Below are 24,656 nucleotides of genomic sequence, written 5' to 3'. Positions count from 1 at the left end.
TGCTGTAATTTTCTCTCTTGCAGGGTTAAACCCAGTTTTTTACAGGTCATCTTCAAGGTGATTTATAAGCCCCCTCAGCTTAAAAGGATGAGAGCTGCAGGGCATTCTTTGTGATGAGTCATTTACTCTGAAATTCATTCTCCTCTACCTTGCCCGGAGTGACCCAAAAGCTCACGAATATGTTGGCCCACAGAATATTATTCCTGGGGCAATTCTGTGCCACTGCACGTGCACAGAATTAACGTTCCCCGCAGAGTTTTTTGCTTCACTGCAGAAAAATGACTTTCTGATAGGGAAGCAAAGGGAAGCCACAATAGCGCTTGTGTGCCCCTTCCGAGCAGCACAGGTGTGTCATTTTGGGTGCCTGGAGCAGCCACTGGAGACGTAAATCACCACAGGGCGCGATGCTGAGGACATCCCTGCCAGTGGTTCTTATCCTGTGCTGGGTCACCTACTAGTCCCAGCTGGGATGGGCAGGATGGGACTTCCTCTTCCCCTGCAAGGAATGGCCAGGGCAGACCCACCCCCGGAAACCTCCTTTGGCTGCAGGAAGCTCCGCATCCTCCCCTTACTTCCTGCCCCCATCACTCCGCAGTCATGGAGGGAGAGGTGACTGTGTGGGGAGCTGCTCCCCTGTCCACCCAACCCCAGTGCATCCGGATGGCCCCATACCCAGACACCCCTGCCAAGCCTCACCCCCAGCACCCAGAACCCCCCACCGAGGCCCCCGCACCTCAACCCTCATTCTGTCGAGACTCACCCACTGCATCTGAAGCCCCTTTACACCCAACCCCCCCATTGAGGCTCCCCCCAGACCCCCCCCGAGTCCCCTGCACTTGAACTCCCACCCCGAGAAGCCCCACCCCGAAGCTTGGACCACCCCAATGAGCTCCTGCACCCAGACCCCCACCTTAATGAGTCCCAACCAGCTGTACCCGGACCCTCACCTAAGCCCCACTCCCCCAGCACCAGATTCCCTCCCCCCGTACACCCAGAACACCCCTGCTGAGCCCCAATCACCTTCACTGGACCCCTATGCAGTCCCATTGTCCTGCGCCCGGACCCTCCACTGAGCCACCTGCACCCAGATAACCCCACACAGAACCCTCTCACCCCACACCTGGATCTCCCCACACTAAGGCCCTCCCTACTTGGATTCTGCTATTCTGAGCCTGCCTGCCCACACCTGGTACACTTGGCGTGGAGGGACAGGGCTCCGGGGTATTTCTGGGGCAGGCCTAGGCCTTGTGTGCTGTGTCAGGGTCTGGAGCAGCCTCACCACTGAGTCTTTGTCCTGGGTGATGGTGACGACGGCGATCTCCCAGCTCTGTGCAGCCAATGGCCTATGCTCCCCACTGCCATGCTTGAGCCTCCGCATTTATTTATTGACAAATAAAATTTGCAGAATTTTAAAATACCATGTGCAGAATTTTTACTTTCTTGGCGCAGAATTCCCTCAGGAGTAAAATATGCTGGAATACTCATCTGCTTTCTCAGGATTTCAGAGGGTGGAAGTGATGCCAGATGATTTATTTTTGTATGGCATGAAAGATATGTTAAAGATGACCTTCCTTAGAAGTTTTTAAGGTCAGGCTTGACAAAGCCCTGGCTGGGATAATTTAGTTCGTGTTGGTCCTGCTTTGAGCAGGGGGTTGGACTAGATGACCTCCTGAGGTCCCTTCCAACCCTGATATTCTATGATATTCTATGATTCTATGACTTGAACCTGGGAAACACACTTTTGAAAATGCTCAATTTTGAACCCAGAATGTTACCATCTCATTGACTTAATTTAATCAGCTGCAGGACTCTTCAAATGAAAGGGGGGAGGGGGAGGGAGAAGAGGCTTTCCAAACCCTGCCTCCTTGCTTGTCAAAAATATTTTCCCTGCCTCTCTTGGTGATAGGATATAAATCAGCTAAATGTGAGTACTGGAAACGAACAAGTAAATTTACTATTAAAATATTTAGTTTAACTTTAAAAATAATTAAACATGCTCACCCTGAGTCTGAAGTTTACTGCCAGCAGAAGGCTCAATCTTTCAACTTGTTGTCATATATAGGCAGACCCTTGTGCTCGTGCAGGGCCCCATCAGAGTAAACAGAGGTCTGTCTGCATACAAGTTGCAAGATTGAAACCTAAAATATTTTTGAAAAAACTCTGGAGCTCACAGTTAAGATAAAAATATCAGGAAATCTAGGCCTAAAAATTACACTGAATACCTAATTCACCACATCAAAACAGCATTCATTTAATGTAATGCTAAACACATAATGGATTTCACTCGAAAGATATTATTTATTCTGTAAATAAAAAAGATCACCCTTGTTTTTTCAAAATAAGAACAGTCAACTGTCGAAATGGATACACAAAAATTTAAAATACACTTACTTGATCATTTCAAAAAGCTTTGGATCTGAGACCTTTATATTTCGTGCCATGTTCCACGAAAGATGAATCATCGGCACTATTGACTTGACGCTCTGTAGTTTATTCCACTCGTACCGTTCCACTGCCAATTTATATTGACAGGCTAGAAGAAAAAGTTACAGAAACTTTCAGATAAGCCAATAAAGGATACAAGATGATCTCCTGGTCATCCTCAAAACCTGAATTTTGTAAGATTGGAGAAAACTACATACTGTATGCTACAGTGGTTGCCATTACAATTTTTACAGCTTTGAAAGTAAATTTTTACACAATAGTCCCTTATATTTAGAATATTGAGAGCATACACAATTCCACAACAACTTGAAAAAGCGTTTTTAAATAAAGTAATGGTTTTTAAAACGGTTTTATTTTAAAAGTAAACAGAGACCACTTCTTTAAAAACGGGATTTTTAAATTTAAATTCTCAAATATTTAGGGTTAAAAACCTAATTTGCTAGTTTCTGCAGCTGCCTTTGTTCCATCCAATTCTATATTACAATTCTGTCATATTTACAATACGCAATTTCTAGACAGATTACACAATAGAGAGAGGTTTGTTGTGATAGATTAGGCATGTTAAATTTATGCTAAGCAACATAAGGAATGTCTTGTTGCACATGTGTTGCTGCTCAGGGAATGCCAGTCAATTCAAGTGATCTTGGAATGATACTGCTTATAGCACTAAACCAAAATAAAGTTTGTCGTGTGCATTACTAGTTAAGAAAATAGCTATTTTTTGAGCTACATACTGGTCCTCTTTTGTCTGCTGAGTTTCCTCCCATTCTCTGAGATTATCTTTCTATTTTTCTGCTTATACCAGTTTGAACCCTAATGACTTTACATAATTCTCTTGTAGCTGTGGGTTTAAAGCTAACATTCCTGGAGCTTTTTAAAAACTCAAGATTTTATACTGGTTTATAATTGCCTGTTATTATTAAAAATAGGAGAGCTCAATGGTCTTGAAAAAACTAACTGGATGGTCAGTCCTCCTCACCTGTGCAACCTCTTTCCTAGATGGATGAATAGGATGAGGAGAGGAGAAAGAAAGGAAGTGAAGTGCAAGGTAGAGTGAGTTAATCTAATCATTTCCTTTCTCTTTTTTCTCTTTATACAAAAGTTTATAGTCACGATTGTGGTGAAGCTTAGTCTAAATAAATCATGAAAGGACTGTGGTGCTTATGTTTTCAGTCTTCCTTCAGAGGAAAACATTTCAGGTTTTAACATTATACAGTTTGTGTTGAAACAGATACAATTTTTATCTAGTAAAATATGATAAATTAATACAAAAAGCCCAAGAGAGTTGGGATGCATGTGGTACAATATGAACAAATTATCTATGTCACCATATATATTATTTCACCATACCTGTAAGAGGGCCAACATTCCAAGCAATGTTGTTGCACCAGCCAATAGCCTGAACCCAATGAACAGTGCCAGCATTTATCCACACCAAATCCCCAGGTCTCTGAATAAACCTATAAACTGGGACATTGGCTTCATACAAGTCTTCCAGGTTAGGCCACCAAGAGCCCATTAGGAAATTCATATTATTTCTGCAACAATAGGAAAAAAAGTCTTCCACATTTACCAATAGATAAATTAGGGGTCTATGCCTACTGACAAGATAAAGTTAAGTTAATCAGAATACTTGCATACAGCAATCACTATTACAAATGCTTCCAACTAGTAATTGATGACACAGGAAATGGTAAAAAATAAAAAATAAACCCCCCAATGTTTTCTTCTCTAGGTGGCTGATTTGAATCCAGTGGATGGTCATTATGTTCTGAATCTGTATGTAGCAATTGGCTGCATGTGTGAAATGAGCTGATGGCCTCCATTTATTATCCAGGTTTTTGTCTACAATATTTTTTCTTAACATTTCCCAGTATTGCTATCACTAATACAACTCCACTGGTAGTCGCAATCAACATAATATTAGTGTGGAATGACTACAGGCATTTTAACCACTGTCACCGCTCAGAGCAGGTCTGCACAACATGGTGTTCAAAATGCCAGTGGTTGCTGCTGCCTTTTCTACTCTAGCACTCCAATATTGCTACCACAATTGGATGGTAGCAATGGTGGGAAATTTTAGGAAAGAAGTCTAGATTAGACAAGGCATAGTGACTAGTGAACACATCTTCAACATCACCACCACCACTAGCTCTCTTCTGAACAGTCTCAGTAAAGAGGCCAAGGTATTAGTTGCTATGGTGATTGAATTAATTCTCCAACCCACCAATTCAACAGTACAACCTATATGCTAACTAATATATAATAATTGTACTGTTAATTATAAATTGCAGTCAGATCAGCTGAAGAGTTCTGGCTCATACAAATTTCTTCCAGTGAACAAATACATATGATCTACTAGTCATCAATAATTCAATCACTAACTGCTTTTCCTTTTATCCTTCTCCACATCTTACTTGAAATTGTTCATGAAGCGTGTCTTTTGACCTTTTCTTCATATATTTTAAATGCAAGGGCTGATCTGAGCTGGGCATGTCCCTTTTATCTGTCCTCTTTCATCCCTTGGGTCTGTCAGGCTTCTCTTAAGCCTGACGCCACGTTATTTGTGAGATGGTAGCACCCAGTCCTGCACTGCATTATGTTCAGTGATTCAGGCTCTCTCAAATTCTTTGAACTACTTTACTTTTAGCGTTTCACCTTTGATTTACTCTGCTGCTCTCTAGCAGTTTCAGAACAGTCTGACTCTAGTTCCAAGCTGTTTGTCTTGTTGGTGACATTTTTCCTTTAAAATATTTTTGTTGTCATAGTGGCTCAGTTTTGTGCAGTCTTTGAAAAGAATGTATCACTATCATACAATCAAATAATGAACACATACGAAAACCAAATGCAGTTTAAAAGTTTGCTAATCTACAGAATTAACACAACATGGATTTATTTTCATTGCTGATTGTGAGACACTATGGCCATTTAAAAAAAAACTGCAAAACCACTTGCATGTACACAAAATACACTTGAGTAACAAGTAATACACTTGAGTAATGATGGGCTTTGTAAGGTGGAAATTGGATTGAGGTCTTAAAATACATCTGGGAGTAGTAACTTTTGAGCCCTACTGATATGGTCTGAATCTGAACCTTTGACTTACATGTCAAAGTCTCCATATCCATTACAACCCCCCCCCCCAACCCCATGTCATCTATGCTCCCTCCTCCACCACCTTTATTTTTTCTTTTTAGAAGTTTTGAAATAAATCTAAGTCAACTGCTGATTGTTGTGGGCAAACTATCCCGAGGCAACTGAGATAATCATAAAGTTGGCTGTTTTTTGCATATTGCAATCTATTTAGTTAAAATGGTGGAAAAAGTATAAAGGAAAAACCTAGATCTTAACAGACTTTTCTGATTCATCAGAAGCTACAAAATATCACCTCCACCTCCCCACTGATAGCATATGTGAGGTGTTTCTGCATCTGACAGGTATACATACAGAAGCCCTCAAAACATCTGAGCACAGCATATGAGACTTACTTTTCACAGAAGTCATTCAGGACACCCCAATAGCTTTCAGGAACAACAAACCATTCACAGTCACCTGGACCAATATTTATGTTTACTGAACAGAAGTTGTTATTTTCTTGGTGACCTGAAATTCATGAGAAAAACTTATTTTCACAGTGATGATAATTTTGTTTTTACAGCACTGTGAGCACATAAAGTACTATGTAGGCACTAATTATTATTAAGGCAAATTATATCACAGCTTAATTATATATGTATTTGTAAATAATGCCTAGTACCACAGCATTTGAGTATCTACACTTTTTTAAAAATACACAATTAAAACACTGTTACTTAGGCTATGTATTAGTGACAACACAGCTTTGCTTTGATTGATAACTTTTAGTCATCCACAAATCAATTTCTCTAATCTTTGATGTGCATAATGCTTTGTGGCTCCCCTCTTGTAGATCTTAAGAGCTCTGCTATACCTGAGCTTCAGTCAAACACAATTATTATTTTTATTTTGGGGGCACCTGGAGGCCCGAAGCAAGCCTGGGGTCCCACTGTTTCAGGTACATAGTAAGAATTAATCCCTGCCCCAAAGAGCTTTCAATTTACATAGAAAGGACAGACTACAGTAGTATTACCTCCATTTTACTGATGAGAAACTGAGGCACAGATACACTAAGAGTCTTGCAGAAGGTCACATATGAAGCCAAAGGCAGAGCCAGGAACTGAACTAAGATCTCCTAAATCCTAGTTCAATGTTTTAATCACAAATCTATCTAACAGTGAAGGATGTATTTTACCCTCAGGTAACGAGTTTAAATTAAACAAAGTTTAGCTCTTAAAGGTTTAATTATAAACTGTCATTCTAGGAATTTACAAGCTCTGCTGGAAAAGCTTACAGAAGCTTGCAAGATGTGCAAGTGAAGTAAGTCAACTGTGTCTCATTTTTCTTAAAGAAAGAGGCAATTAAATGCAAAAGGTTAGCAATAATGAACATTTAAGGTTGTGAAAATAAAAGCACTTAAAAGTTAGGAAATTTCAGAAGTTAATGTTACAGGAGAAAGTAACTCTGTCACTTTGCATATGCACCATGAAGCATTTTCTAATTTCTTGTTAAACTGATACTCTAATATACATTTTTGTTATATTTATGCACATCATAAACTATATAGGATCTGCACTGTGACCAGGTTAACACCTTCTTGACTTTATTGCTTGATTTTTTCCATGGAAAGTGTCTGTACTTACCTGGTGTCCTACTCCCTGGAACCTTCATGTACAACTGGACTGTGTTCATTCCCAGGATTGTATGACCAACATGGCTTAGAAGATTTCCTGCTGACACCACACGTACAAAAGCAGGAAGTTTTGTCAGTTCATGGAGCTGCAACTTCCACCTGCAGTAAAACAGCAAATCAACAACTGTGAATCCCTAAAGTTCATGGGATACTTTGGGAATTATATTAACAGCATTTTACAAAACTGTTAACATATAGGTTACAGGAATAGAAACTGTTACTGCGTGTTTTCATGTTTCTTGAAGAAAACGTCACCCACAATTTAATGTCTCATTCTGGAATTATACCAATTCATATGTCAATTTAATGCTAATGTTTAATTGAAATCCAAGTCTTAATTGTAGAACTGTTCATTCTGGCCTAAGTTCTCAGAAAATTACATTTCAGAATTTTATACCTAGTTTATAGTGATTGCGCATGCAACTGTGGTAACTGCATACACATTAGGTGTGCAATTGAGTGCACATACTTCTGAAAACTTAGGTCTCAGATTCCATAGATCCCTAACTTTAAGTTTGGAAATGTCACAAAAATTCCTGCTATTCTTTAAACTTGAAATTTCAGCACACATCACATAAAACCTCTATGCATTACACCGCAAACAATCCCCAATTAAAAAAAAAATCCCACCATGAATTCCCACCAGTCAACATCAGTATATGAAAGTGGAATTCCATCCTTATTCTTCTCTCCTGCTCAAATTAACACATGAAGTCTGTTTACTAAGGAGATAAGGATGGCTGTGGTGGTGAAAACAGCAGTTACAAAATCTGTTTCCCAGCTATTACGAGAAGCACTCCCCACTAACAACGAAGAGGCCCTGCAGGAACTTACAAGTTGATCCCACTCCCAGGCTGATCACAGGATCTCAGCAAATTTTAGGAAACTAGCACAAGAGGAATGAGGTCTTAATTTCACCCCTGAACAGAAATGACAACCCAAGTGGAAACAGCTGCACGTGTACCTCAGAATGGAAGGGAGATCCAGGAGAAAACTGGAGAAGCTTAGGCAGCATGCTCTAGGATACTGGAGCCAAAGAGAGCAGTGTGATAGGTTGGTACTTGGAGAGAAAGGTGGGATCAAGGAAAGGTTTTTTCCCCTCCTTCAAGATGGGGAAACAAGATCTTTAGCCATAGAAAGGGCTTAAAAATCCACTTATCTGCATAGCCATGACAAGTAAAAAGTCAGATTGGTTGCATGAGTGGGACCTTTGTCACTCTGATTACCTGGACTATAATGTTTTGATAAACGAAGTGCAGAAATTCCTAGTTGCAGCACCAGTTGGCACTGTTCAAGACTTGCTGCTGCTTCTCCCATATCACCCCAGCAGGTGACTGTCTCAGCAGGAAAGACAACCCCAAAAGTGCTAAGAAATGTCTGAGATCCTGGAGCACACTGGACAGCAGCACAGAACAGAGCTGAAACCAGGTGGACCAGAACAGTGCAACAGAGCACTGGGTAAACCTGATGCCATCAGGGCTCAAGCCAAAGGGAAACTTAATCACTTGGTGAATCAACCTGCAGGAGACCAGGACCATCAGGATTGGACTACAGATGGGGGGAGGGGAGGGGGAGAGAGAAGAGGAAGGGAGTACAGTGGCAGCAGATGAAGAGAAGTATCCAGTCACCTGGAGGAGCAACCAGATGGCCAGTGGGGGAATAAAGATGTGGGGACCCATTTAGCAGGAGGCTGGGGCTTTCAGGAGCTGCAAGGGGAGATCTCACCAACAGCAAGACAAAATCATCAATCCTAAACTGGGGGACTGCAGAACAAAGACAGACTGAGACAGTGAGGGGTTCTGACCATCTGGAAAGTGGGGTCATCAGACACAAGTTGCAGACAGAACTTGACCAGCATGTCTACAGTGCAATTAGACACTTATGGCTGGCCTGTGCCAGCTGACTTGGGCTCGTAGGGCTTGGGCTAAGGTGCTTTTTAATTTCGGTGTAGATATTCGGGCTCAGGCTGTAGCCTGAGCTCTGGCACCCTCCCACCTCGCAGGGTCCTAGAGCCGGGGCTCCAGCCCAAGTCCAAATGTCTACACCTACAGTGAAACAGCCCCTTACCCCAAACCCATGAGCCAGCATCAGCTGGCACAGGCCACCTGTGGGCTTTAATTGCAGGCTAGCCTTACCCTATGACTCATTCAGCAGAGAACAGAGGCCTTCAGGCTCAAACACTGGGGACCCCAAACCAATGGGAGGCAGGCAGGCAACCAATCAGAGGGAGACCAGAGCTTTTGGGTTCAAGTCGGAGAGGGAACCCAAAGAGCAGACCTGTTACAGAGATATGCAGCCTAGCCAGACACTGGATCAATGGGGAATGTCTAGAGACAGGAGAGCATTGCTTAGATTTTTGATAACTACTCTATGTTTTTCATAATTTCCCCATTCTACCTCTTAGCCTCACTCATGTGAAATATCTGTCTTTAAATATCAAATTTTCTTATATTATCCAGGTTCCTCTTAACTGCAGGGAGGGATCATGGCCTGGGACACTGGTGTATTTCTGCCTGGCAAGTAGGCACTGTGTACATTTTTCAAGCCTTGTTTGTAAACAGAAGGAAGAGAAAACGGTTAGATCTGAGGAAAATTGAGATCAAAGAGACAACAAAAAGGACGGGGAGTCAAAAAGTTAGAGGAAGATAGGGAGATCTCCATTCTAACCTCTTTGGGACAGAGATTTGTATTATTCTATTTATAAAATGCTACGTATATTTTGTGATATAACAACAACAAAGGAGAGAGTGGGATGAAGAGAGCTCTTGCTGGTTTTCAATTTTATTTTTGAAATAAAAGTGACCAATAACTTGGGTAGAGAAGTTTACAGTAGGGCAGACTGATTTAAATTGAAGTGATTTAAACCTTGTGTTGCATTTGTAGAGCCCTGCAAATCTGCGGGTATCCGCTTTATATCCACAGATGTGGATATCCACAGACCATTTTTGCGATTGCAGATTGGATGCAGATACAAATTTTGTATCTGTGCAGGGCTCTATGCATTTCTACTTTTCATCTATTTTCCTAAAGAAAGGTTGATTCTCAGTGGTTGGTATATTTGGTACTTCTTTTTGCTAACCAGGAGGATACATCATATCTATGCATATTTATTTATATAACATTCACTTACTCAGATTTTTAATTTTATGTTCAATGTCATTCACCATTTTCTATTTATTAGATTAAATTTTACACATGATATTCCCTAAACTCCATTAGGATGGATACTGGTTAGTTAGTTAAATTAAAATGCACAAAAAAGTATTTTTAAATATTATTAGTTACATGTAAATACTGTAAATGTTCTGGATACACAAAAAACAAAAGTCAGGTTATCAAAATCATGTTTTGCATTTAAAACTAACCGATTTATTAAACAAAGGAAGTATTATCTGTAGTTAGGAAATTGAACTATTTGTTTCGGGTCACCATGTCCTTCAAGATTTTAGAACTAGCAGATCTCATCCTCTTAGACCTTAGGGTTTTTTAGGCCTCGATTAGAAAAGAAAAAAAAAACCAAGCTTTCCTTCTTTGTTTAATGACAAGCTTGTTCAAAGTTAACTGAACTAGTTGAATAAACTCAAACTAAGAATATATTTTCTGCATTTACAGAAGTGGCTACTGCAGCACAAAGCTGGTTTAACTTCATCAAACTCTAATTCCAGGTGCTTGGCCAGTGAATTCAACCAGTTCAGTTCCTTGACTTTCTTTAAAACTTTGGCAGCAAACACGTATTGCTTGAATTTTTTTATGTAAATTAATATTATTTTAACAGATTACAGTAAATTTATTCCTTAACATAGGCTGTCAATTTCAAATTTGATTTTAAATAGGTTTCTTTTTTAAAAGAAAAATGTATTCAATTTAAACAAAATTGATTTTTACTGGTTTGTAGAGAAAGTGGGGGGTAGGAAGAGGATTTATGAGAAGATTGCATGAATCAGCACATAAAGAATGTCACACATAGGTACAGAATGGAATAATGGTCAGACTAATTTAAAAATGGAAAGACAGACATAAAATAGTATATTAGAGAGAGAGATTTTAATTTAAAATCCCATAAAAAGCAACTTAATTTGGTTTACAACATTCAGGTTTTATAGTATTGGAGAGTTTCTGCCTGAATTTCAGCCTTAGCTCACCTCTAACAGGAAATAAAACCTAACCTGGACAGACCAGCCTTTAGTGCATTTAGAGTCCTCAATCTCTTCCATCAGCCCAACCACTGTTCTACCTGTCCATGCACAGTTCCTTCTCCCATCTTTTTTATATGCATATTTTGTTTTAGCCATTAAATACAATTTCCCATTTCAGCTAGAGAAACACTCATTAAAGAAGACTAAAATGAAGAACAAGTTAGTATTGGGCAGTTCCTCATTCAAGTCAACGGACAGCTGCAGTGCTATGCACTGTTCGCTGTTCATAGATCAAGAGGAAATCCAGAATTGCAAAAGGGCTTCTTTCCTCTTCTATGGAAAGAATGCCCAGTCTCATTTTGCAATGAGGATAAAAAGAAGAAAGAAACTAGTTCTGCAGAACACATTCAGGAATTCAAAAGAAAAAAAAATCAGAAAGAAGTAGTGTAAAAGACCAAGTGAACAGAACAACAGATTGTTAGTGGCAAACTGAGTCAAGAGCAGAAGGTTAAATTAAGATATTACTGAAAGGAAACACTAGAAGAATCAGACAAGCTGTCTGTATCAAATCTGAAGTCACTCTGGACAAGAGTTGGGGACTTAGCTGAGAGACAAAAGAGTCAAGCATTCATTCAGGGAACATTCATAGGGGAGAGCATGACACAAAGACAGTATCATAGACAAACCTTGTGGGATTAAAATAAACCTTACTGAATTAGCGTTAATACCTTTGGGATCCATGGGTTAAAATGTAGTTGTGTATGTATTGTTGTAGAATTGTATGCAACTCCTTCAGAAGGAGGGGGAAGCTAATGTAATTCCTTTGCTTATCAGACCTTTGAAGCCATGCCCTGCAGAGGCTGGCATATACTAGTTCAAACTGGATTCTCCAGGGAAGAACAGACAAAAAGATTTTTGGATAAACAGCCTGGTTTTAAACAGACTCAGGACCTTCTTCCTGATCCAGCAGATGGCCAGGAACCTTGATCCACAGAGCGCTCCAATCCTTACGGAAGGGTTGGAAGGACTATACCTGCTGAGGCACCATAAGACTCTGTGCTTGTTCTGAACTGAAGCACAAGGAAACCCCTCAAATGGGGTACTGAAGGACTGCTCCTGCCAGAGCCCACATTAGGGTTGTCGTGAATTCTGTTAAGCTTAGTAGCATGTGTGTAGGTTCTTTTATTTTTTAATGTTTTCTCTCTAGTGCTTTTACTTTAAGAATAAAATTGACTTGCAGAAAAATTGCTGTGTGGCAACTATGAGTCACACTGTTAACCGTCTCTGAAGAGCAAGTAAGCAGGCCTGCTTGGACACAACTGGGAACAACACAGCGAAGGCAGAGGAAACTGTTCAGAGTGGGGATACCCTGGTTAGAAGAGAATGAGATGTGTCTCTCTGTGCAAGAGAGGTGACAGTTAGGGAAGCTGGAAGCCTGAGAGTGGGTGCCTTTGTTCTATCATAGAGACGGAATACAGGTGCAGTTGCCCTGAACTGTGACAGAGAGAACTAGAGGGTCTATACTTAATGGTTACCTGGAGAAAAAAGGATATAGGACAACCCAAACTGAACAGCCTTCAAAGAGGAAAAAGAGCAAGAAGATAAGCCCAACACCATTGCTATAGTCTACACATCCAAGATGCAGGATCTAAATGTGAGGCTACCGAAGGTGAGAACAGCGACAGATGCTAACTGATCAGAAAAAATCTACCTTTTAGAGCAGGGGTGACAAACTTTTTGGCCCGAGGGCCACAACAGGGTGGGGAAATTGCATGCAGGGCCACGAATGCACGGCTGGGGCAGGAGGCTGAGGTGTGTGTGTGGGGGGGAGGGGGGGAGTGGGCTGAGGTGTGTGGGGGGTATGGAGTGTATGAGGGGGTTCAGGGCAGGAGGTTGGGGTGCAGGAGGGATGCAGCAGAGGGCTCAGGGCATGGGGTTGGGGTGCAGGAGGGCGTTGGAGTGTGGCAGGGGGCTCGGGACAGGGGGTTGGGGTGCAGGAAGGGTTCAGGGTGCGGGCTCCGGCCCGGCACCGCTTACCTGGAGTGGCTTCTGGGTAGCAGCGGCACACAGTGGGGCCAGGGCAGGCTCCCTGCCTGCCTGCCCTGGCCCTGCGCCACTCTGGGAAGTGGCCGGCACCAAGCCCCTGCAGCCCCTGGGGGAGGGGGGGCAGAGGGCTCCAAGCACTGCTCTTGCCTGTGGGTACCTCCCCAGTTCCTGGCCAATAGGAGCTTCGGGGGAGGTACCCCAGGCAAAGGCAGCGCACTGAGCCCTCTGCCCCCCCCCCAGGGCCGCAGGGATGTGGTGCCCACTGCTTCTGGGAGCAGCGCGGGGCCCGTGGCACCACGGGGGTTGCAATCCTGCGGGCCAGATCCAAAGCACTGAGGGGCCAAACCCAGCCCGCAGGCCGTAGTTTGCCCACTCCTGTTTTAGAGTATAAAAAGATAGAGGCATCGGAAGAGGCAAGCCTTGGATCAGGATTTCTTGGAGAGAAGCAATTCCGGTGGGAGTAGGACGGAGGAATGAAGAAAAGGTGGTGTACAGGAGATTAAATAGGGATGCAAGAGTAGAGCCCAATGGGTGAACATTAAGCTTATGAGAGAAAATGGGAGGATATGATGAAGAGCATGAAGGGTGGATACATCACACATAAACCTATGTTTAAAAAACATTAAGGTTGCAAAATCAAGCTCTCAGAAGTTAGGAAATGTTGAACGACACAGAGTCCTGTGGAAATAACAGTATGTGATCATGATATACTGTCTTTGTACATACGCACAGACGGACCATGTTTGCTAACTTATGAGTTCATGACCCTGCAATCTAAATAATGTTCTTTTAATATGTTTTGTGCATGTAGTTTTCTAGGTTTATAAAAAAGCATATACAAAAAACAGAAACAAATATGGCACTGTACATATATCATATGGCACTGTACTGACACTCATGTGGTTAATCAGTATGGTTGGAACTTTTAGATCCACTATACAGACCTCTGCCACTTGGGTAACAGTACGTTATCCTCTGTTGGGGGATGAGATACTTTACCAATGGGTTTCACAGATATTTGCTGGCAGCAGAGGAATGGTGAGACTCAGGGATCTCGGGTTCTATTCCGAGCTCTGGAGGAGTATGCTTTGGTGCACGCAGAATCTTTTGCCCATTTCCCCAAAGTTTGACTCCTCCTATCCTGTTCACTCCATCCTGCACTGTCTCAGTCCAGCCTCTTCTATACCTCTGGTTCCTTGTCCCAGTCCTAGGGCAGGCACTAAAAAAACTACGGGGCTAAGTTGACCTAAGTTATACAACTCCAGCTATGTGAATAACGTAGCTGGAGTCAACATATGTTAGGGCAACTTATTTCAGTGTCTACATCGTGCTGGGTCGACGGGAGAAACTCTCCCATTGACTTACCTTATGCTTCTCATTCTAATGGAGTACCGGAGTCAACGGGAGAGCGATCGGTGGTCGATTTAGTGGGTCTTCACTAGACCCGCTAAATCGACCCCCAGTAGATCGATCACCACATGTCAATCCCCCGGTAAGTGGAGACAAGCCCCCAGTCTCCAATCCTCAAGAATTCTCATTTCAGTCCCAGTCCTCTTTCCCAGCGAATACTAGTCTCTCTCTCTAGGCTCACTAGCTGAGTACCAATCAGCATTATACTAAAAGAAAATGGAAGCAAATTACATTATTTTCTCTTGAAATGTGTGCATAGTCTCTTAAAATACAAGCCTCCCGTCGGAACTCTTTGCTAAGAAAGGAGAGTTAGGAGAGAAGATGAAGTCTTTTGGAAGTGCATTTTTAAAGTCTTAATCCATACTGTGTGAAATCCTTGGGAACAAACAAGATGAGAGAACAACAGACTGGTGTTTACTTTTATACACAGAATGACACAGACTAGGAGATATGTAAAGGGATGTTTTGTATGGGAAGGGTGTGTGCTGGTGCTATACACGCGGTTTGTCTTCTAAGCTTTATTTTCCTCTCAATTATGCTACTAAGAAGCCTCAAGGCCTTATGATAAAATCCTAACTTTCCTTCAAGCTCTCTCTATGAACAACATGCAGCTCAACCTTTAAAAACACTTTCAGTCTCACATCATGAATTTGTTTCTGTTTGTTGTAGAACTTTTGCAACTGGCATCTACTTGCCTCAAAACACCAAGAATTTAACTGTATAAGTTAATTATACAGTTTAGGGGTTGGGAATGAATAAATAGTTAGTTCAGGGGTTGGGAATTCTAACACTTTGCAAAGATGTGTGTTTCCAGTATGGCAATGTGGTGTTGCTGCTGTGTTATCAGAAAAACATGCATTTCTTTTAAACTGCCGAAACAACTGTTATGTAGCCAATGATAAGATAAGCAACTCTAAGATTAACTGGGAGCCAAATCCAAATACATATCAGACAATGATAGGGATATAGTATGTATAGTTTTATTAAACAGCAACAACAAAAAGTAAAATGAGCTACAGGAACCTAGATGTGAGGAAATAAAATAGGAAACTCTCTAGATAAATAATAAAGGTGGGCATGTTGGCTCAACTTTGTTTATAACTATAAAAAATGACAAATTACATAGAGACTCACTTTTTGTCGTCTGACAGATCAATGTTGGTCCCAAATTTGATTGTTTTGAAAGGTCCTCTTCTTCTCCTACCAGAGCTGTAAAAATTATGAAAACATATGAAGTATATCCTTTGGAAAAGAAACTATAGAAGTATTCTATTTATACCTAACTCACTTATCAGAAGATGTGGATTCATTATCTGAGTGGTCCTTGTGGTGACTCTTTTTCTCATTTTCCTCCTGCAAAACAAAAACGTGACATTTCCTATCACTTTATCATATAGTATTAATAGATTTCATCTCAAACCAAATAAAATATGAAAACCTTTGCATCTATAATTTTTATATGGACAATTTTTAGAGATGGTCCAGAGGTTGCTTTGAAGATTAGAGGGAAACTGGGGATAAGAATGAGATAGGAATAGTGTTTTTGTTGACTTCCATAAAAGAGGAAAAGGAACATTGTGTCATGAACGTCATTTTAACATGTACATTTTACATTTCTTTGCTACTAGTAACTTGTTAAGAGAGAGAAAAAAATCTAATTTGAAAATACTGCAGTCATCTATGCAATTTTTTTCATGCAAAAGTTAATGACAATAGAGGCTTTCCAGCTGACCTCTTGTAACATGCCAGTTCATATGCATTATCAAACATTAGCTGCTCTGGAAGCCTATATGCATTCTTTTCCTTCTATTTCTTAAAGTTTTGATACAGCTACACTATGACAAACTTAAGAGTTGAGAACGTTAACATATTAGCTCTATATTTTAAAATTTATTGAAAGCAAATTATGCACACACTTTTACATTCACTCCCCTTCTTCCCTACTGACAGAAATATTAGTTTGGCCCAGCACCCCATCTCAAATACTTTGCATATTTCTAGATTCTTTCTCTGACAATAACCAGGGCTCCAGCCACACACCTCCCCAACCCCACTCTCTGGGTAAGATTCTGCCCCATCCTCTGACCCCTTTCTAGCTTACCTTATGGCCCTGAGAACCAGTGGGGCTTAAGGCTTCTGGCAGCCCCCACCTTCCAACAGCGTTGGAATGATCTGGAAGAATACAATCCTCGCTCACTTCCCCAAACAGCAGCCGGAAATCTTCAGTGGATATCCCATTTCCCCAATCACCATTGCAGATCTAGAAAAATCCCATTTGTGTCCCTGATCAGCCCAATCCAGGTGCCATCAAAATCCCCCAATGTACCCCCTCCAGAATGTCCTTGATTCCTTCGCCTGCTTCTCTCACAGCCCATAATTAGTCCTCTCCACTTTCTTGTAACTACAAATCCAGACTTGGATCTCCTACCACATATTACTGCTTCTAAATCATCAGTGCTAGAACTAGGGATGCTATCGTACCCCCTGGTTTGAAGTAGTTTCCATCATATACAGCATTTACAGTTTAGTTCAATAGCTCTCAGCACTCCCACTATACAAACTGTTCCAACACCCTGGTCTAATCTGCTCACAAAGTTCTTGTTTCTCCTGTCTGCAGTGCAAGTTCTAACTTAAAAGTTCTCCTGTCCTTGTCACCTCACCCAGCCCACCACCACTTCCCTTGTGGTTAAAGTGAAAATACCAGCCCTCGGCCCTCTGTTACTGCTGCTTCCCAACCTCTTCTAAGTTAGAGCTGGTCAGAAATACCTTGCACTCTTTGCTCTATTTAGCTTAGTATTTTCATGTATCTAGGATCACATCTGTGTGGAGCTTTCAGGAGTTCCCAAGTTAATTCCAAGGATGTACTCACCACTAGAATTTGGGGCCACAAAAACTAGAAAACTTTTTTTTTTTTTAAATATTAGATAATGTTAGCAAAAAATGTATTTAAAAAAACATGAACACTTCACTTTATGTATTGAAACAATGTTTTTATAAAAAGAAAATATTAATTTTAGAACCTGAGGCATTCCCAAATATAGGGGCAATTACATAATAATAAACACAGAATGCCATTACATAATATCAGATATGGAAAGCATTAACAGACATATTTCTGAAACTATAACATTATTTCTACTGTATCAAACACTTGAGTTGAAGGAAAACAGTGCGTGTGGGCTTCTAAAAAGCAGCACATAAACATTATATCACCATACTCTGAATAAAGAAATTTTATTTCAAAGTACTTTTCAGTTGGAAATTGAGAAATAGTCTGTAAAAATACTATTTGTAAAGTTTATTTTAAAGTTTTAAATGCATTTTTAAAGTTCTCAACAACTTTTAAATCTGAGTTTACATACTACTATATATCAGTTTAAGTTAGTTTTAAATGTATGTAAAAGTGATAACTAATAGTCTTACACTGAAGAAACTAAAGGTTTTTGTGCGGAACACTTTATAGTCTATTTGCCCATCCATTCACAGGGAATTTATGTGCTTAGCTGTGCCTTTAGCATTAATGGGAATCCCCTTCTTCCCAATATCAACTGATGGAAAAGACTCCTTAAAACATGATCAGATGATTTTTTTTTTGGAAGTTGTTACTGAGGACAAGTTGGTTGCAGAATTACTGTGTTCTTTATAAAACAGTTAAGATGTACTTACCCTTAATGACTCCTGGAATGAGGAGGCCTGGTACTGTGCATATTTAGCTATTGTAGTATGAGATCTACTGCTTTCGCAACGCCAGATTTTCTTTGTTCCAGTGGGGTCCCAGTTTTCATCTGCTGGTTGAAGTAATTGTGTCCTCACTTCTACTATGTGTTCATTATTTGCTTCTACTAATGTTTTAGTAGAGAAGAGTCCTAGATCTAAAGAACATTAATACAGTTCATAAATAATAGTGCAGTATAATGAAAAGGTTAAATTATACATTGGGAAGGTAGAGATTAATATATTTAAAAGAAACTAAAGGTATATACCGAAGCACAACATTTGATATTTTACCTGAAAAGGAAATGTGTAATTTCTCAGCTTTAATAAACAAAACTCAGTTTATTTAGGTTTCACATTAAATATTTTCATGTAGTAAAAAGCCTTCCCCACACAGGATTGTAAAAGCCCAAAAGAGACTACACTGCCTAAAAATGTCCTTCTCAGAAAAGGACATATGTATTACTAGCAGATATGACTAAATCTGCTATTTCTGAAAACATGTATTTCGGACAAATCCTGGGCTCTACAAAAAATACTTCTAATAAATAATAAGCATACTGAAGAAGTACAAAAATTTTAATCCATAAATCTCAAAATGCTTTACCAATACAGGTGAATTATCCTCCTCCATTTTACAGATGGGAAAACTAAGGCAGAAAACAGTGTGGGCAAAGAGTTTCAAAGATAGAAGCCTCATGTTAGGTTTTGAAACAGATGGTTAGGCACCTGCTTGACTAAAGTCAATGGGAGCTGCTGGATGCGAAGTTCTTTTAAAGTACCACAGAAATACTGCTTAGTTTGCAGACTACATATTACCCCAATTCCTTGTTATGCAAACATGAATATATTAAGGAAATAAAACTGACTTTTGTGAACACTTCAAAGATTTCCCCAAACTTCCCTACATACATATACATTCCTTTAGAAAGAAAAAAGTCTACCCTGTGCTTTGTTTTTTTGTATAAAACAAACTTACCTAATTTAAGAGCTCCAGCAAGGCCACGTATTACAGTAACAGGATTGTTTGGATTTGTACAAAATTGATGTAAAGGTGGAAAGAAAGCATCACGTTTATTTTCCAACTGTGAATAACAAAGGATTATTAGGTCTCAGGGGAAGTCAGACTTTTCATTAGTAAAACAACAAATAATAAAACAGGAGGAGGTCAGGAATGCTATCCATTTTCATGCACTCCAGTGAATTAGCAGTTATATCACACAATATTTTCTCATTAAATACTGATTTCACTCCTTTTGAAATTAAATTACTTATTATAATTTACTCCCTTGTAGAAATTCTGTCCAGACTGCTTTGGTGCAAGGCTTTTCTAAGCTCAATTTTGCTGCAGTTTATTTCTGTATTTGACAACAGATCCAAAAATCTAGTAACATGTATTCTCTATAGCATCCCTTCAGTATTTTTACCTCAGCAGAGCTCCTAACTTAATTTCTTGTTCCTCCCCAAAGAACATATATATTACAGAAATTAGTTATTTTAATAATTAAGAGTCACAGAATTATTTTTGTCCTCTACTGTACAATCTCCAAATCTACCAAATTTTTTTTTAGAACAAGACAATACTGTTTGTTAGACTATTTTCAAAAGTTATAAGATAATCCTTTAGATAATGTTAAAAGGAAACTGCCTAACTAAAACAGAAATGTCATTTACATTGTCTCTACCATTAAGTAGAACAATTGATTTTAGTCAGTTTTTAAAAAAAATGTTTAATTACTACATTGTTAGTTACATCTAATTTTGCTCTTGTTGCCAATCTTTCAACATTTTGCCTCTAGGGGTCAGTATAGGTCATGTCTCCAGAGCAAATGTTAATTTCACTGTGTGGATAGAAACTATGGAGATGCTGTATGAGTCTAAGTTACTCCTCCATGACCAAGGAACTTTACACAAAATTTGAGACATTGCTCAATTCTGATGTCAGAATGTATTGCCATACCAGAAAGTAGGCATGAGTAAGGGAAATCTCTCATGAAAGCTTTTGCACCTCAGGTTCTTCCTTATATTAACTTTTTGCTATAATATTGTTATTGCAACTTTAATTGATTTTCTTTGCTGTATTTTGATATGGACAGGAGAGTTCCATTTAGTTATCTGCTCATATAAACATTTGAGTAATCCTATGGAAATGCATTTTAAAATATTTTATAAATCCATTTGAATTATTACTGAGAGTTGTGTCTCATAAATTGTCTGACTTTTTAAATGAGTCCTTGAAGTACTAAAAATGTAAAAAGCATTCCTAATGTGTTTTCGTTTCAATTTAGCAATCACACTGGAATTCTCAGTTTGAATCACTTACAGTGTTTTTCTTTGTAAATATATCACAAGATTCTCTTTGGGGTCAAAATTCTGCCTTTTCACATGTTTGCACCCCTGTAGTAAAATTTAGCTCTGAATAAGATACTTTGTTTCAATACATATCTAAATTAAAAAGCTAAGTATATAGTTACAAAAGCCCTAACCTTTTATTCCTACCAGTCGGATGATACTTACATAAATACTAGGTGTAGGTGGATTCAACTTGTCCTTTGGCAAGGGAGGGTATGGTGGAGGCGGTGGTCGTGGAGGTGGACATTTATCCAATAAAATGCTACTGTTAGATAAGCCATTTTTACCCAGATTCCTAAAAAGGAAAGAGAGCTGTCTGTGTGAACATTTGATTAAAAAAATTACAAGTACAACAGAAAATATTAATGATGTACAAGGATAAACCATAATTATGGGGTAAGTGGAACCTCCAGGACATATCTTAATCAAGGATTCTCATTTAGTAAGATGACACTATTTTAAATTATTCCCACTATTTCCCTCTCCCCACATTTACAAAAACACCACCATTAGTTAAAAATATAACTAATCTCAAAAGAAAGAAAATAATCTAACTTATAATTTAACACAGCAAATAGTTTTTAACTTGAAGTGCAGTAGAACCTTATTAACTGGCACTGACTACCAGGTGATCCATTCATAGCAGTGAGGAACAAAAAATACTTTTCACATCAAGTCTATCTGGTAATAGTGGACATAGCATTATTAAATTGGTAATACACAGAAACTCTCACAGAATTTCATACAAAAGGCTGTTACGTCACAAACTGCAAATTTGCAATCACCGAGTAAGAACACATATGATTAAAAAACTACCATGCAGTAATGTACTTCATTCATTTATTTTGACAAGTTTAATTTAATACTTGTACTTCACTGTCTACTAGCATATACATATTGTAGAATAATTTGTTAAAGTCACTCTGCAGCACTCAACTTCTAAATCTTTCCTGTGAAGCACAGTAAGACTAAATTATTATGCTTGAACATTACTGAAGTGAGAATTAACGAAGATATACTGCGGTTTTTTTTGGTCTAGGAGTGGGACTATACAGTTACTCTTAAGTACAAAATTAATAATCTTTTCCCCCCCAAACAAATGACATTTTATATGCATATAAAAATATGGGGCTTATGTTGCACAGTTTCATCTTAAATCCTTTACTCTTCTCTAACCTACAAGGATAAATGTACAAAACATGATTTATTTTAAAAGAAGAGTGTGATGCCAAGAGGACTTGAGATCTTGAAATAGTCTCGATATCTAATATACATGGCCCTATTTCAGACTAAAAATAGTCACAAAATCTTTCCCAACAAATGATCAATACAAATAGCCCTCTGTCACACACACTATCATTCAAAACAAGAGTACAGATAAGAACCCTGAGAAAGGGCATCATCAAAATTCATCATGTTGTATTCGAACTCTGGTGTATGAGAAGTTACACATGTAGCTCAGCATAAGCGGTAAGGACATGTGATGAATTGTCAGTGAATACCAGTCATTGCACTGCATGTATTTTACTTGCTAAACTAATATGATACTAGATCAGTTTCTGATGTAGTAAATTCAGAAATTAATTGGAATGACTGCACAACAGTGGAATCAAACCCAAACAAAATGACCCTGTGCTGATTCAATGCAGTGTTTGAAATTTTCTATTCTTAAGGAGAAGAAACTCAAAATTATTACTCCCACAGCTACTATAATTTTGCTTCCCATAGCACATATAGTTCTGCAGTTGGTATTATTGCATAGTATTATTTGTGATGTGATCTATCACCTAGGAGTTCAGTCAGGAACCAGGACCCCACTGCGCTAAGTGCCATACAAACACAGAAGAAAAAGACAGTCTCTGCCTCAAAGAGCTTACATACGGTACAAATTTTAATGCCTTAATGTATCATGTTCACTTTGCCTATTACAGTTGCTGCACAAGGCCCTGACTTGGCACAGCACTTAAGCATGTGCTTAAATCCATCAGAAAAGCACGTGCTTAAATGTGTTGCTCAATCAGGGCTTAAAATATCAAACAATGTTGCAGTTGTACTTCACTGTTGCATACTGAAATATACCCACCAAGTTACACTTATAGCTGGGTGGTAGTTGAACTGGACATCTGTCACGCAAGAGGTGACTAGGGCGGGAAGGGGTTATGCAGCCAGAAGATGGGTTGGACTATTGTTAGTGTAGGGTGACCAGATGTTCCGATTTTATAGGGACAGTCCGGTTTTTGGGTCTTTTTCTTATATAGGCTCCTACTACCCCCCATCCCCTGTTCCAATTTATCATATTTGCTGTCTGGTCACCCTATGTTAGTGGGATGTCCACACACATCAATTTACAATCTTTTGATCACACATTGACAGGTGCCTGCTTTAGGATTGCAATCCCAAGCATATAATGTGCCCTTCAGAGCTGGTGACATGCTAAACTGGACACTTCCTTGGTACCAAACACATGTGCTATTTCAAAGGTTCTCAAATGTCACTGTACCGCGACCCCCTTCTGACAACAAAAATTATTACACGACCCCAGGAGGGGGCCAAAGCTGAAACTTGAGCCCTGCTGCCCCAGATGGGCGGCCAAAGCCAAAGCCCAAGGGCTTCAGCCCTGGGTAGGTGAAACGTAGCCTGCGCCCTGCCACCCAAGGCTGAAGCCACTCTTGGGCTCTGGTCCCGGGCCCCAGCAAGTCTAATGCCAGTCCTGGCAACCCCATTAAAACAGGATCCCGACTCACTTCGGGGTCCTGACGCACTGAGAACCGCTGATCTATCTGTAAGCAAGATAGATCTTGAATGGTCAAGATTAAAATTGAGCAGTCTTAAAAAACCCACAGGTGTACATTCTATTTCACTGTGCAATGCCCCAATACACTCATATGCAAACTGAAGAGACATTAAAAGTTCAGTATAAATGAAGGAACATTTTGTTATTTCTAATCACCTGTCTTCAAACACCTGAAATAAATTTGGTCTTTGTTGTACGTTAAGTCAATGGCAAGTTTTAATAAATCATTTTAATTATACGAACACTTTGTACCATGTGATTTTCCCCCTAAATTATGAAAATACCTTCTTCACATCTGGACATTAAAAATAGATGAATAGATTTTCTTCAAACCTTACAAAATAGAAAATCACTCATTTGTTTGAGCAGAGAACAAACATTAGAAATTTCTATGGGAACAAAGAAATCAGGGAATGAACAAACAGTTCATCATGTTTAGTATTCTGTGTCTAACAGTAGTCCATGCCATATGCTTCAGAGGAAAGTGCAGTAAACCTCACAACTACTGAACAACCTGTTTATAAGGAATTTTCTTCCTAACCCCACAGATATTTCCTGAGACATTATATCCCTTAATAAAAAACCCCCTATAATTGTGGATGGTGCCATTATGCAAATACATTTCTAATCCTTTTAAAAATCCTAATAAGCTCTTGACCTCAATAACATAAGGTGGCTGAGAGTTTCACAGGTTTCTTATACATTGTGTAAAAGTAGCATTTCATTTTTTAAATCAGGGTTAAATGCATCTTTCAATCTCACTAGGTATCACCTTGTTCTTGTGTAACCTGAGTTATTATTTCACATACCTATATCATGTTGCCACTTATTCCCCTGTCCAAACTTAACAGTTCTCTTTTCAATCTCTCCTCAGATGAAACTTTTCACGCCTCTTTTTTTTTTTGCCCCCATCTCTGGACTCCTAGCTTTGCTATACTTCTTTGAGAGCCAAACTGAACCTTTAGACCAGGTGAGGGCATATTATCATTAT

At 39.5% G+C, this 24,656-nt stretch overlaps 1 protein-coding gene across 5 annotated transcripts in view; it reads right to left on the bottom strand.

Annotated features, from left to right (window-relative positions):
- Window positions 1–24,656, bottom strand: part of KDM6A (lysine demethylase 6A) — a 278,230-nt gene that overhangs the window by 10,640 nt on the left and 242,934 nt on the right. For 3 of the 5 annotated variants that reach the window (XM_048864912.2, XM_048864934.2, XM_048864965.2), the window contains 10 exons: window positions 21,037–21,166; window positions 19,499–19,604; window positions 18,472–18,677; window positions 16,907–17,065; window positions 16,094–16,158; window positions 15,940–16,014; window positions 7,164–7,312; window positions 5,934–6,048; window positions 3,796–3,983; window positions 2,392–2,533 (listed from right to left, as the gene is read on the bottom strand). In XM_048864912.2, the coding sequence (XP_048720869.2) occupies window positions 2,392–2,533; window positions 3,796–3,983; window positions 5,934–6,048; window positions 7,164–7,312; window positions 15,940–16,014; window positions 16,094–16,158; window positions 16,907–17,065; window positions 18,472–18,677; window positions 19,499–19,604; window positions 21,037–21,166 (1,335 nt within the window). The remainder of the gene's footprint in view (window positions 1–2,391; window positions 2,534–3,795; window positions 3,984–5,933; window positions 6,049–7,163; window positions 7,313–15,939; window positions 16,015–16,093; window positions 16,159–16,906; window positions 17,066–18,471; window positions 18,678–19,498; window positions 19,605–21,036; window positions 21,167–24,656) is intronic. The other 2 variants (XM_048864944.2, XM_048864955.2) reach the window with 1 other exon arrangement.

This window comes from Caretta caretta, chromosome 1 (genome assembly GCF_965140235.1).
Source record: "Caretta caretta isolate rCarCar2 chromosome 1, rCarCar1.hap1, whole genome shotgun sequence".
Classification (NCBI taxonomy): domain Eukaryota; kingdom Metazoa; phylum Chordata; order Testudines; family Cheloniidae; genus Caretta; species Caretta caretta.
Note: the sequence above shows the minus strand (reverse complement) of the source record. Positions and strands in the feature narration are given on the sequence as shown.